Source organism: Pimephales promelas, chromosome 3, assembly GCF_988280905.1.
Source record: "Pimephales promelas chromosome 3, fPimPro1.hap1.1, whole genome shotgun sequence".
NCBI lineage: Eukaryota > Metazoa > Chordata > Actinopteri > Cypriniformes > Leuciscidae > Pimephales > Pimephales promelas.
This window is the reverse complement of record NC_142771.1, coordinates 20523046-20538555: the sequence shown is the minus strand read 5'-3', so window position 1 is coordinate 20538555 and position 15510 is coordinate 20523046. Positions and strand designations below refer to the sequence as shown.

The following is a 15510-nucleotide window of genomic DNA, read 5'->3' as shown; positions in this document are numbered from 1 at the left end:
TTCCATTATGTTGTGGCTTTATTTAGTTTTGTTGTGCACTACTGGGCCACCATAGTTTTCTCAGGTACAAACAATAATCATGAAAGTAGTTCTTATGACACACATTATATGTCAAGTCTTCTTAACAATAGCTTTGTTTGAGGAACAGGCTGAATTTTTAGTCATTGTGCAATATTAATCTGAACCTGAAATTTAAAAAAGGTTCTCGTGTGCTGCAACCAAACGTGAATGAGATTTGAGAGCTGTGACAGAGGGGAAGATTTACAGACTTACATTTTAGTCTGTTCTTCACACAAAGCTTTTATATGACTCAAAATATAGTGCATGAGACATGATATGACTATTTGGTGCTTGACAACTGTGATCACCATGACATTTTGTTGTATGAAAAAAAACATTTTGGTAAAATAACATCATACAACTTTGGAACAACATGACCGAAAATAAAGACAGAATTTTCATTTTTGATAAAAATATTATTTCAATCAAAAATTTGAATGAAAATTCCTGTCCTTGATTATATGTAGTACCAAATTTAAGCAATAAGACTCAAGGTTGTGGTATACTGTATTCAATAGACAGTAACACTTTCCATTGCTTAATATGATTTGGTTACAGTTAGTCTGCAGTAATTATAATAAAACAACTCTGTGTGTGTGTGTGTGTGTGTGTGTGTGAGAGAGAGAGAGAGAGAAAGAGAGATGTTAAAGAGACTGTGATAGTTTCACATTATCAAAGACAAAATGAGAAGAAAAAGAAAAAGAAAGAGAGAAAGAAAGAACAAAAGAAAGGATAAATGGTGTAAGGGATGAAACAGCTTTTACCCGTCCAGCGTGATGTCTGTCATCACAACTGCGGAGGGTAAACCACACACACACACACTACACACTAACCGTGGAGTTGAAGCGCAGGTGGCAGATATTGCATGAGATGACCTGTTTTTTCTTCAGAGCCTGAGGAACACCAAACGTATGGTTTATCACGGCCTTCTGCACTGGGTCCATCTGAGGGAAGGGTGAGAAAATGATGTTAAAATGGACTGTAAAAAAAATTATTTCTAAAAATCAGTTACTTCCAATCAACAGACTCTCTCCGGTCATTCAAACACATTCCTTCCATCCCAGCGGCCCTCGGAGCAACCCTTACACTCCTCGTCCTCGCCATGGGAATATACACCACATCACAGTGACTCTGCAGCTGGTCGCACGTCTATTTGTTTTAGAGCCTCAAGAATGTTCTCGTTGTTCATCCGCAGTCATCCCTGACCAGCTGGGACGCTGCCAGGTCAATGTGTGTGTGTGTGTGTGTGTCAGTGAGTGTATGTGTCTGATGAAGCCTATTGTCGACTGAGTATTGGAGAGGGTCAGAAGATAAGCATGATACTACTGCAGGAATGAAGGAGATGAGATGAGGGAAGAGAGGATGATGAGCAGAGCGGAAGACAAAATCAGCAGTAAAAAATTAAAATGAGATGAGAACAGATTACACAAAACAGGAAGAAAATAAATGAGATGAGATGAGCAGATGAAACAAGACAAAAGATGATATAAAGAGATGAGAAATAAGATGAGAAGAGCAGAGCAAAGTCACGTGACGTGCTCATGAAGCTAGTCGCACTTGAGTAGAGCTCCATACATGTGGCCCCTTTTTTGACGACAATAGTGATATGCTTGACCGAATGGCTAACACTGTAGCACCCTTTGAAGACAATCTTAAAACAGAGTTGACAGCGATGCGGACATGTCAGCTGTCCAGTCGCTATGCTCGAAACTCGATCTTCTTACAGGTGAAAAGTGCGTTTGCACCAATTCGGAGGGAAATGAGGGAAGCTGGCATCCAGAAATTCCTTCTTTATCCTGCAATGATGAAGGTGATTCTCAGTCAAGGTGAACCAAAAATGCTGTTCTCCCCAGAGGAATCAAGACACTTTCTCAGTCGCCATTTAGCCTCTAACCCCCAGTGAATTTCAGCTGGACATTTGGTGTCTTGGAAAATTGGTCTTGTTGTGTCCTTACTTCTTTTTATGCTCGTATATCAGTGATTAAAATTTATGTTTCCCACATATTCATTTCTTTTCATCTGATTTCTCTTTCTTCACATGCTGGCTACTGGAACAAACTTGATGCATGTGTTTCTCATCATATATGGGATGGGAAACGTCCTCAAAGCTGACTACCTTACAGCATTGCAGATTACATACATTATATGTCTGTCTTTCCCTAATTTTAGACTGTCTTTACTCTCTGCCCTTTATCAATCTGGTTTGATATTGATGTTTCTGTGTCATGGAGAGCAATTGAGGAATCTATAGATTATCCCTATGAACTGAAACATCTTGTTTTTTGGGGGGGTTCCACTGACGCAGTGTAAATCTGTATGGAGGATGTCTACAAAGAACTCCAATCTCCAAATGATACACTGGAAATGACTAAATAGGGTTTACTTGACTCCTATGAAACGTTTTTATTTGAATCTATCCTCCTCTCCTAAGTTTAATCTTTGTTCTCAAGGATCTCTAGGCACGTACTTGCACTTCTTTTGGGATTGTCTCTCTCTCTCTCACCTTTTTGGACCCAGCTCTCACAGGACTTATCATATCTGTTGGACATTGATACATGTTTGACGCCACACCACTTTTTAAAAAATAATTTTTGGGAACTTACCTTATCCATTCCACAAAGATATTTACTGTTAGCCACTCTCACAGCAGCAAAAAAACAATGCTAGTCAACCGCCGCAATCCTTCTCATAGGGAACATGGACAGTGTCTTTGTTGGACATTATATCCATAGAACATCTCGTATGCATGGATCCAATGTTAATATTGTGAATTTTTGGCACGCTGCTTTTGATATTGTGTCAACTTTCTTAACATCTCTGTAAACTTTCTTTTCGTTTTAATTATGTCTACATTCTAGAAGTCTACCAAGGGTGGGTGTAGATTTGCATATAGTTTTTGCTTTGTATTTTTGTATTTCTTGGCCTATATATATATATATATATATATATATATATATATGAAGAGTTCAGATGCAAAAGCCTCTAAATGCCATTTGAAATTTTCTTCTTTAATGATGATTTTTATCAAACTTATATATTTAAGTTCAGTAATTTCACTTAAATAACAATTAATAGGTAATTATCATTGCAATTTAAGTGAAATTACTGAACTTAAATATACAAGTTTGATAAAAAATCATCATTAAAGAAGAAAATTTCAAATGGCATTTAGAGGCTTTTGCATCTGAACTCTTCATATATATATATGAAAACTCAATAAACAGTTGTTAAAAAAAGAGAAGAGCAAAGCAAAGATGAGAAGAAACAAAAAAGAGAAGAGACAAGAAGACCCTAGAAGATAAGAGAGGATATGAGAAGAGATAAAAAAAAAAGACAAGACAAGATGAGACGAGAAGTGGAGCAGGAATATTAAGGTGAGAGGAGCATGAGACGGAAAAAAAAACGAAGAAGGTGCGATGAGATAAGACGAGACGAGAAGCAAAGCAGCAAAACGGAAAGAAAAGAGAGGAGAGGAGAAGAGAGGTGAAGTAAAGAGGGAATAATTTGAAGATGAAACAAGACACAACACATTGTGCGATGAAAAGTAAAGAGACAATAAGGAGATAATATTAAATAATAAGAGAAATCAGCTGAAAAGAGAAAAGAAGAGAAAAAAACGAGCAGACGAGAGCAGAAGAGCAAAGACAAGACAGAGAAGAGATGAGAATACTAAAGGAGCAGTAAAGAGAAGAGGAGAGGAGCGGGAAGGAAAGCAGTGGAGCTTAAGAGAGGAGAGAGGTCACTGACAGCTACTTTGCTGTAGAGACAGGTGCATTTATCACTCTAGTACACACACACACAGAGTGGGAACCAGCACCGGACTATATATTAACAAACGCATATATACTATAAAGACGTGCCCTTGGTGTCTATGGTATATTATTTTGAGTCGACCTACAGTGTACTCAAATACATAGTGTGTAAATGTATGAGTGTGTGTCCAGAATGCAATTATCAGAAGAAAGAGAACCCTGTTACACACACACATACTGCCTCAAAAACTGTCCACAGAGAGTCTGAAACTAAATCTAGATCCTAATCTGAGTTTCTGCTCGAGTCTTAAATCTAAAATTACTATCTAATACAATACTCCCCTGTTTAGCGGGCCTTTTTTACAAAGATTCTGCACTTTAGAAAAATACCCTTCAGCCTGCTGAATCATTCCTGACATTTAGAGCTGACATTTGGGATCCAACGCGACGCCTTTAAAATGTTCTGAGTTAACTTTAAATGATGACACTTAGATCTGGGAAGGTGAGGTTTAGAAAATAAAACCAAGAGTGTTGATTAACTCACGGTGTTGAAGTTGGGGAACAGGCTGAGGGGAGAGGAGCCACTGAGCCGGAAGGGCAGGAAGTGTTTCAGGTCCAGAGGGGTCTGCAGCGGGCGACCCTGCACCTGCAATGAGGCCAGCAGGGGGCTCCCCTGAGCAGTCGTACCTGAGAAGAGCAAAAACAACAACTAACACATATTAGAGAAAATCACCAATGTTCAGGCCAGAGACAGGAGAGTATTTAAATCAAGCAATTAATGCACAAACACCATGATCCATGAGGGGAGAGGGGAGATACTTAGGCTCACAGTTCAGTAAACCAGAATCAAATGAGTTTCAACTTATTATTATAATGACACAAAAACACAGAGACTGGTCTGATCAGATCAGGATTATTGGTTGATCTATTCAGTATTAACAGTTAACATTGCAAGAAAAAAAAATCAACTAATTTATATGAAATCTGAATCTTTACATAAGAAGTAAATTCACATAAATTGTGCTACTTTTTGATATTGACCACAGTTTTTGCCCTTTTGAATAATACATTTCCATGACTTTTCAAGTTTTTTGTGATTACTTGATAAGTTTGTTTTAAATCTCAAGGAGTTACATTCATTAACAACTAGAGATGCACCAATCTATCGGCCAATAATTGGTCAGCCGATAAAAGCTATTATCGATTGTTTAAAAATAGCCGATGATCAGTGCCAATTATATCCTGTCAATCAAAGGAGTGCTGAAAAACGTGACCAAATGCAACTCACACTGTGTGTGAAGAAAATGTCTCGTGATGAATTTAGGGCAAGTTAAAACAGCTACATAAAAGCAGGCTATCTCTGACCCTATGAATCACTCATAGTTCAAGCCAGGGTTGCCAGTTCTGCAGTTTTTTCTTATACTAAACATTATTTGTAGAGCCTCTCATCCAATAATCGCAAATAGTGCTGTGCTTTATTACTTCTAAAAAGAAACAGTGTCATCTTTCAAATTCCGCCTCAGTTCAAGAGGCAGTGCGAGTCTTTCCTTCCACTTTAATACAAATTATGTCTAGAAAAACCATGCATGAATGGTCTAAAAGGGTTATCCCTATTCCCTTAATGAGTAATGGGTGTGTTTTGGACGTAACATGCAATAAACCAACCAGTGTCTCATCTCCCATTTGCTTTAAAAGTCAGTTGCGCTCATGCCATGGTAGATTCACTATTTACATGACAAAATTTGCAAGCAGAAAGACCAAACGCTTCTCCAGAGAGGGAACGGATCTGCTTGTGTGCGAGGTCACGCAAGAGCGAAAGCAAACCATCTACGAGACAAGCCGGAATCCACCATTTCTTTATGTACACAATAATAATCGTTTACATTGTAATTCTTTTCTTTGTAATATTTAGCATGTTTGTGTGCTGCTGTGCGTCGCTGTGTGTGTATGCGCATTGTGCACCCCCCATAGGCACACATTACTAATGCACCCTTTAAATAAAAAAAAATAAATAAATACTGCTCCATTGACCAGGTTTCAGTTGTTCAATGGCACTGTCTATGCCTCAAAATAGCAACGCACCAATATTACTCTTGAACACACGTCATTTTCAGACCAGCACACCCATGGGTGCACTGAAATGAAAAGTGAGTGAGTAAGTGCATGATTGCACGTCCATGTTTTTCGAATGGGTGGAGTCAGGGCCAGTGTTGGGAGAAAAGAAGGTAGGACCTTTTGAGTTATGCATTTTCAAAATCTGCCAGCCGTTTTGCAAATCCCATAGACGAATCCGACGAGCGTTCTGTGTAGGCTGCCATCTTGTGGCGACGCCATTACTGAGCTGTTACACAGGCATATAGACATTTGCACCGGTATGTAAACAAACCTCGGTGATAACGCGAACTCACCCTCGATGACAGCTACAGCCAGGCAGAATGACTTGTTGGTTTGATCTGTGACTGCAGTGGCCTCCAGTCACAGATGAAGGTACAAACGATCTTACAGATTAACGTTATTTATGAAAATAGCTTGACAAGCTAGCTAGGCTAACGTTTGCTAAAGAGGAAACTATAAAAAGATCTGTCCATTTGGCAACAATAAATAAATAAATGAATGAAATCAAATAAACAAATTCATGTTTTTCATTTGTGTCCATTATTTATCTCATTTTCACATTGCAACAGGCAAGGGTAAGGTAACGTTACAGATAGAAAGTATACATAATATCGACCAATTAGTGTTTTTAAACCATGGAAAGAGGTCAATATAACAGCAGGAAAACAATTATGTCACATAACGTTACATTTAGCTCAGGAAAGCCATTTAATGACCATAGCATGTTAATTTAATAGAAAAAATAGCAAGAGAGGAGATTTTGCTGATCACTATATCACATATTTATTATATATTTTTTTTACTTGTGTCATTAAATAATTGTTATTATACGCGAATGTCCACGTCTTGTACTCGCCCAGGAAATCTGTAAACCGTACGGCACCAGACAGGGGCAGTCGACCTGGGGTATTCACAGTGTTTTCTCTTCAAAATTTAAATTTTACTGCCACCATTGAAACAATTTATAACGGAAACCGTTTACCCACTCGACATTATACAAGGGATAACGTTGTAACGTTAGTGACAGTCGTAAATCGCGAGCTGTTTATTCCAGTGGACGCAAGTTGCAACTAAAACAATAGGAGGCAATGGCGCAACGCTACCCAGCAACAGCTCAGTAATGGCGCCCGCTTACTTCCGGTAGTTTCGCCGGATTCGTCTATACCCTACCTTTAAACAACGTGGCGAAGGATGTGGAAATCTGCGTCAGGCTGAAACTAGTAGAAACACATGCATATATATCCATGCAAGTATATCTTCTCAAGGGACAATACTATAGAAATAAAACTTGGATATATTTTAGTGTAGTCAATGTGCGGCTTGTATGGCAGTATGCCTTATTGTCAAAATAGCTGGAAACAAAAGTGAGTACACCCTAAGTGATAATAGCTGTACATCGTTTAACCATGCAAAGCCACATGACCAATTCATTTACACAATGCAAGTTTATATTTTGCTTCCTAAAATATATTTACACAATGTAAATGTAAAATAGTGCCCTGTTGAAGTTTTGCTACATTTTATTTATTGTTTAATTTATTTTTATTTTTTCTTTAAGGAGATGCACTGAATTTTGGTGAATAAGACGACCTATTTTATTTCTATGCACATAGTTGTACATTGGCAGGAATGTCAATATGGATGTGAAAGCAGTTATAATTAGCCTATGTGACAAAAAAATAGTTTTTGTTAAAATCAACAAATAATCGTGATAATTAATTGTGATCTCAATATTGATCAAAATAATCATGATTAGCATTTTGGCCCAAATCGTGCATCCCTAGAAGATATACTAAAATGTTTGCTGAAATGTAAGAGGTGTACTCGATTTTGTGAGAAACAATAAACAGAGGTGTAAAGTCCAGGTTCAGAAAATAAAAGTCCCCCTCAGTATTTTGTTCAATCGCCTGGATTTGCTAATTAGCACAGTTTTTCACCCAGGAGATAGAACTAATTAGTGAAATCAGCTGGCTGAGTTCATGGGTGGAATAAACATATGGCCGGACTTTTACTTTCTGGCCCATGGTCTGTATACCTCTGCATATATACCTTCTCATCTCTTTATTAATATGAAGTTGTAATAACTACAAAAATATATATATTTACATTTATTCATTTAGCTGACGCTTTTATCCAAAGTGACTTACAATTGCTATATATGTTAGAGGTTGCACGCCTCTGGAGCAACTAGAGGTTAAGTGTCTTGCTCAGGGACACATTGGTGTCTCCCAGTGGATTTGAACCCGGGTCTCTCGCACCAAAGGCATGTGTCTTATCCACTGCGCCATCACCACCCCGCCATTATAAATATTTTCATATACAACTTTTACATTGAATATCATCCCAACACTTCAGATGAAAAATAAAACACTAAAATATTACCAAGACGTTTACTCAACAGTGCTTCAGTGTCCCACATTACCCAGTCCTAATTTACCCTGACATACCTAATAACGTCTCACTGCCACCTTCCCAATGTCAACACAAACTTTCAAAGTTGTCAAAAGTATAAACCACAAAACATATAAATTGATATGTAACAAAATATTTCAAATTTCATTGGGTATATTTTACACATCAGCAATCTAGTAGGCTACACTTTAAGAATGTTATTGTAATTAGCTTTGCTTGACCTATAGCTCTCCAAATTATCACATGACTGTTCATATGGATAAATATTGAGAAATATATTGAGAAAAAAAAGGTATTGATCAATAATACATGCACACACACACACATACTCCAGTGTATACTGGCCCACATTGGCTGTGTCTCGCTCAGAGAAATGGACACCATGGGATATGGGATTTTTAATGGTGGGTGTGTGTGCGTGTGTGTGTGTGTGTCTACAGGGATATCATGTTTCTAATGGAGCGGGGATGTAGAGGTTTCTCATTTTCCAGTTGGCTGAATCTGAAATCTAGGAGCGTATAGATACTTACCCTACCACAAAGATCAATCAGGGCAGTGTACACACACACACACACACACACACACCACAGAGGCCTGATGTCAGTCATTTAATTCTACGTCAAACTGTCACATTTGTGTGTGTGTGTGTGTGTGTGTGTGTGTATGAGAGAGAGAGAGAGAGAGAGAGAGAGAGAGAGAGAGAGAGAGAGAGTACTGAAGCATTCAACTCAACAGAAGTGCAACATTAATCATAGCTCTGACAATTTATTAGAGCAAGTGAAAATACATACCTCACCATTCACACACATACTGATATGCTCAAACTGTCACGATTAGGCCTTTCTCAAAAATCATATGGTGCCACATTAAATGTCATAAAAAGAGAAATCCTCTGGTCAAAATTACGTCTACTCCTATGTGATTTTCCATCTTCCCTTTTTTTTCATACAAAGAGTGAAAATGAATGGTGACCACATGACTTTATATTCCAAAGGCATCTTTACACAGAAAATGCGGCACAGAAATCAAATCTGAAGCGGCATAAAATCGCAAATTGTGCATTAATTTGCGTGCTGCTTTATCTCACGCTTTGATGTTTGTCTGTGGTACTGATATAGTTATTTTCTATTTCTTAAAAAAAATTATCCAGATGGAACAAATGCTACAAAGAAATTATGAATTATTGCACTGAGTAGATCACCGTAGGATTAAAAGAGTCACATTTTTCCCTTTTCTTCTTCTTCAACGAGCCAGAAAGCATGAAAAATTATGCTATCGATAGAGTTTCAGGTAGGTCGTGTGTGGGTGAAATATCGTCCTTAAGAAGAAGATTTTAGGAATATAATATAAACACAGTGACGCCAAATAAGCATTTACCATATCTAAGAGAAATGTAGCAGCACAATGATCTACCAGTCTCTTCAAAAGAAGATAACAAACGTCGACGACTCAGTCATTTTGGTGGTTTGCTTCCCGATGTGAGTACAGGACTCTTTTACTTCATTGTCCTTTGTTGGCTTACATTTGTGATTTTTGTTTTATTTGGCTAAAACAATATGAAGCTAGGCCTGTTTTGTCTCTCTCTTCTTGATTCTCCCACCTCTTGAGCTGAGACAGGCGTGCTTTTGGTTGTCATGACAATGACGTAGTTTAGAGCGGCACAAGTTCACGCTCATTTATACACTTTAGAGCAGCCTTAACTCGGCTGTGGAAAGATGCCTCAAATCTTACAGAGCCACACTAATGTTTTGTTTGAAAAAGCTGAAATTTAAACATTATTCACTGATAATAAAATTTCATTTGGCACATCACAGCAAGTTTGATGCACTGTTGTTATTGTTTACTAAAACTTCAAAAAGTTTTTCATTAATTGAAATAAATCTGAAATAAAATAAATAAAATAAAAATATTTTATATGTAAAGTCTAAAATAAAATAAATTAATTTAAAAATGGGAAAAGTTGCCCTGGAAACTAATTGATATGTTCAAACTGCTAAAATTATTTATAAATAAAAATAATTTAAAACCTAAATAGAAATATACCTGAAATCTGAAAAACTATAAAAAAAAATAAAAAAATAAAAGCCAATTCATAATTTTAAAAATTATGAATTAGCTTTTATTTGTTATAATAAAATAATGTCGTTTTTTATGAGACACTGGAGAAACAATCACAACATACTAAATTTGAATACGTGAATATGGAAGATTATCAGTGAATACTGATTTACTGTTTAACTTCAACTTGAATACACTGTAAAAAATTTCTTGTCAAATTAACAGTAACTTACTGGCAACAATTATCCAGTACTTGCTGTATTTCATTTAACAGTAAAATTACCGTAACACTAACTACAGTACTGTTAAGCATACTGCAAATTAAATAACATTATTTTACTGTAATTTCTTACCATATTAAAGTACAGAATTACACTGTTAATTTTTAATAATACTGTATAGTATGAAATGTTATTGTATTTATTTTATAGTGCTACTGTGTAACCTGTAGAAAATCTGTAGAAATATTATTTTAACTGTTAATGGGAAATAGAAAAAAGAACAATTGAAGCTTTAACTGCACAAGGTTTATTGTGTATTTTCAAACACATTAGTACATTTACATAATATACATTTAAATACATTAATACAATTAAATACATTAATAATAAAAATGTAATATAATACAATAAAAATCATGCATGACAATCATGAACAATTTAAATACATGCAAAAATTATCATGAACAGGTAAAATAGAAAAGATTAAAGGGGTGCTATCTGATCAATCTATTAGAAAGATAGTTCATAACAACTCATCCACCCACTCCCTGCTGGGGTAAAACAGCTTAAACTAGTCTAAGATTGTCTATTGGTTTGAGATAGACTGTCTAACTGGTCAGTTGCTGATTTTAAAGGGTTTTGGCTGCTTTCTATCTAAGGGACCAGATTTGCAGGGCTGGGAGACACATATAAACTTATAAACTATAAAAGCTTTGACGAGTAAACCACCAATCCAGATGAGTATAACAAAATGACAAGTTATCCAGTGTCCTTTAAAAAAAAAAAAATAAACACAAAACAACCTCATCATGCACATGTGCCATGAAAAACTTGCATTACGGTATCAATAATTATTTATATGCAGACTTATGTTCTAACTTTTGCAATAGGAAGTTTTCTATCCAAGCTTTTATGCAATTAAACCTTAAACTGTACTGTAACGTTTATTTTCACACAACAATTCTAAACAACTTGCAGATAGACAAAATTCACAGATGGATAAAAATCCGTTTAAAATGTTCTCAGTGGGTCAGTACTGGACCAAGGTATAGTAGTAGTAGTTAGATAAATAGAATAATTAAATTAGATTAGATTTACAATTCATCGGTCGTCAAGATGGATAGGGGTCTTCTTAACATGCACAGCTCACACCTGTGGAAAAGGAGAACAGACAAGACAGTTAAAATATAGTACGTTTTTGTTGTTGTTTTGGCTAAACAGCAAAAACAGACAAAATGATGTCTAAAGTGTAATTCACTTAATACTAAAATCTTGTTTGTTGGACTGTTGTTTAAAATCAATTCATTTACGATCACGTGAAAACGTAGGCTAAATCTTGCTTGTGTGATACTAAGTTACATGACTTAAAAAAAGATTGACAAGGCATCGTTCCCTTCAAATGAGTACATGTCAGTTTACACATAGTAAAAAAAAAATAAATAAAAAATAAATAAATGATATTATAGCCGACAATACTGTAGTATATGCAGTGAATGGTTCCTACCGGAACACCCCCAGGCAGTTTGTGTAGTTGGTATGACCCGGGTTTTTTTTTTTGTTGTTGTTGATTCTAAGTTCGCTAGTAAAGTGTTCAACACCAGGGGCCCGTTTCAATAAGGAGGTTCAACCAACTCTGAGTTAAAGCTTGAACTCAGAGTTGACTTACCCTGAGATGGGAAACTCTGAGTTTTCGGTTACAGAACAGCTGAAATGAGTTAGTTCAATCAACTCTGAGTTGACTGACTCTGAGTTAAGCGCGTGCACCACAGCTATAAAAAGCCATTATCAATGGAGCGCAGATATTACGAGTCACCATGGCAACAGCGCCAGACAAAAAGAGGTGTTGGGTATAATTAATTACCAAGTAATCTAAATATTGTAATTTAATTAAAGGGATTACTCTTAATTCTTCTTTAATTTAAAATAAAATATGATGCAATTACATTAAATAGGCTACTGCATAAACTATAGACCAATTCAGTATAAAACAATAGTGGATTTAGCATACATTTTTAAAAGGTATATTTTATATAACCTTCTCCCTCTACACACTTTGATCAATTCAAGAATAATTCATGCAATTGTATTGTTAATTTGAAAGCATTAAAAGTGCAGTTTCTTGTCTCTCCTCCTTGTATTAATCAAGTGGTTGAGGTTGATATAGGATTTAGTAATATGTAGACCAATACTTTCTAGAGATAGTAATTATTACATTAATCTAACTACACCGTTGACGATGTCATTTGTTGTTAATAATTCATAACTATTTTAGAGAAACTGTTATAATATCAGAGGTGAAACTGGAAGAATGTTATTCAACCTAAAGTAGGCTTCTATTACTTTGATACATTTTTACTTAAGTAAAAGTAAAAATACCAGTCTAAAAAATCTACTGAAGTAAAAAGTAGTTAATTTAAAACATGAGTAAAAGTTGCTGAGTAACTTGTTTAACAGCGGGGGTGGGGTTGGGGACTCCCCCATGTGGGGTTGTAACGTATGAGAGTTTCACAGTATGAGAACCGTCTCAGAAAATATCACGGTTTATGGTATTAAACAATTGTTAAATATATAAACTGCATTATTAAATTACGGTTATTATTTTCATCAGTTAAAATGACAGTTAAATAAATTAAACATTTGTTCAATAAAACATAATATCAACTAACTTCAATAATTGATTATGATTATGATTGACATCTTATTTTTATCATGAATAACTTATTAAATTTTATTACAATTTTTTCAATGATTTAATAGAAATATATTATCCAAAACAGTGGTAATCAAATAAAAGTTTAGCAAATGTTTTAATCCTTTTATTTTTTGGCAAAGTGCTGCAAAACAGATTTAGTCAATTAAACCATGGACAAACAATATATTCCTTAAAGAATGTGTAAATACATTTTAGTATTATTGTTGGTGTTTAAACAGCACTTCCTCTTTAAAAAAGGGGAGGAGACCGCAAGAAACTCTGGGTTTACTGAAGAAAACCTGCTCCCGACCAGGTTAGGTTCACAGAGTAAGTTACCATGGTAACTGACTCTGAGTATAAGTTACCTCTCTTTCAGAAACGGGCTTGACTTACTCTGCTGTCTCGGGTTTGATATACCCCCCTTTCTGAAACGGAAAACCCAAAGTTTCCCTCATTTCAGGGTTAACATACTCAGAGTTTTCACTTAACCTCCTTTTTGAAACAGGCCCCAGGCTAACTCCCTCGTGTATGTGTCGTTAATGATAACCACCAAAGATTAACAAAGACCACAACAAATACTGTAAATGTCACACATAGCTTTGTATTTTGGACAAAAATACACCTTGGGCGCTTTCCGCGGTCCAACTTTATCACTGAGGTAACGTTATAGCAATGGCAGAACGCCAGGTCAGGATTTACACGAAAATAAGCGTGAAAAAATCAATAAGATGTCCTTGGATGTCCGATTTCAGGATACATTTATCGATTATCAATTCCTAACCCCTGTAAGTCATAAAATAATGAACGTGCAGGCGCTTCCACCGACTTAACGTGGTAAATAACAAAATGATTAGACCATTTTGACCGTATAAGAGGTTACATATGAAATATATGTTAATAAAATCACATTTAATCAAGTAAGGCTATCAACATAAAAGAAATCCGCGTCTGACTTATACAGACGTTATCGAACATTCCGCGGCCACTTCTTTCTAACGGTAATCTGTTAACTCATATGGTTTGCATAAAAATATGAATTAACCAGATGTATGGCGAAAACGTTGCCGACCGACAGCGACGCGATGCACGGCCTGCGTGTTCTTACAGAGGGAAGGGAACTGAAGAGTTCTTCATAAAATGGCAGCTTGTTGTGGTTATTTTTTGCGGTCATTTCGTACTAATGTATTTGAATTTACAGTAACATCCCAAATGGCTACATTGAAGAGTAGCCTATCATATACATATTATATTAAAATGTCTAGAATATATTAAATTGAATATAGAAATCGTGGTCAGCTATTCTAAATAACTTTAAAGTTATTATTAGCTAGAATCCGTTTGCATACACATTATAAGAATTATTACTTACCAGATGAAGAAGTTGCAGGTCGGCAGAAAAGACAGCAGCACCACTGACACGACAGAGAAACTCTTCCAAAGTCAAATATGCTCTCATGCACACCCCACTGACATAAATTATGTCATAAATTATGACTGTTAATGGTCAACCAGTGCTACATTTTTATTTTAAATGTAAGAATAACATTAGTAGGCTAGCAATTTTACCCGTGGAACTGTGTGTGGTGTTTTTCGCGGTCAATTGCACTGCTGTATTTAGATTAACAGTAACTGATAATTTCCCAGAATGCATTGCAATTCTACAGTAACATACTGTCAACTGTGTGCACAGTACATAACTGTTGAAAAAACAATTTAATACTGTGAAAACAACTAAATCTACTGTAACTTACTGTACATAGATTATACAGTAAGAAACTGTTGAGAAAAACAGTATAATCCTGTGAAAACAACAGAAATCATTTACAGTGTATGGATTATACCAAGTTCTATACGGACTACTTTTAGTAATTTTTGGAGCTTGAGAGACCTTGGTCATCATTCATTTTCATTGTATGGAAAAAAAGTCTGTCTAACATCCTTTTTCATGTTTCACAAAAGATAAAATGTCCAAGTCGTTTTTGAACAACACAAATGTGATTAAATGATGACAGAATTTTCATTGTAGGGTGAATTATCCCTGTATTTTCTACTTCTTTAAAACACAAAGACTTCAGAGATATTTCAGTGAATATGCTTCAGTCCTAAAGCCTCATACAACCCATTCCATCACAGTTTCATGTTCCAAATAAATGTCTGTGTGAGTGTGTAATCTGTCTAACTCAATGGAGCTCAAATTAAA

General features: G+C 35.8%; 1 protein-coding gene across 7 annotated transcripts in view; it reads right to left on the bottom strand.

The window, feature by feature from the left end:
- znf385c (zinc finger protein 385C) overlaps positions 1-15510 on the bottom strand; it is a 115547-nt gene that overhangs the window by 19160 nt on the left and 80877 nt on the right. For 6 of the 7 annotated variants that reach the window (XM_039687235.2, XM_089128464.1, XM_089128463.1 and 3 more), the window contains 2 exons: positions 4357-4499; positions 894-1004 (listed from right to left, as the gene is read on the bottom strand). In XM_039687235.2, coding sequence (XP_039543169.2) covers positions 894-1004; positions 4357-4499 — 254 coding nt within the window. The remainder of the gene's footprint in view (positions 1-893; positions 1005-4356; positions 4500-15510) is intronic. The other variant, XM_039687238.2, reaches the window with a different exon arrangement.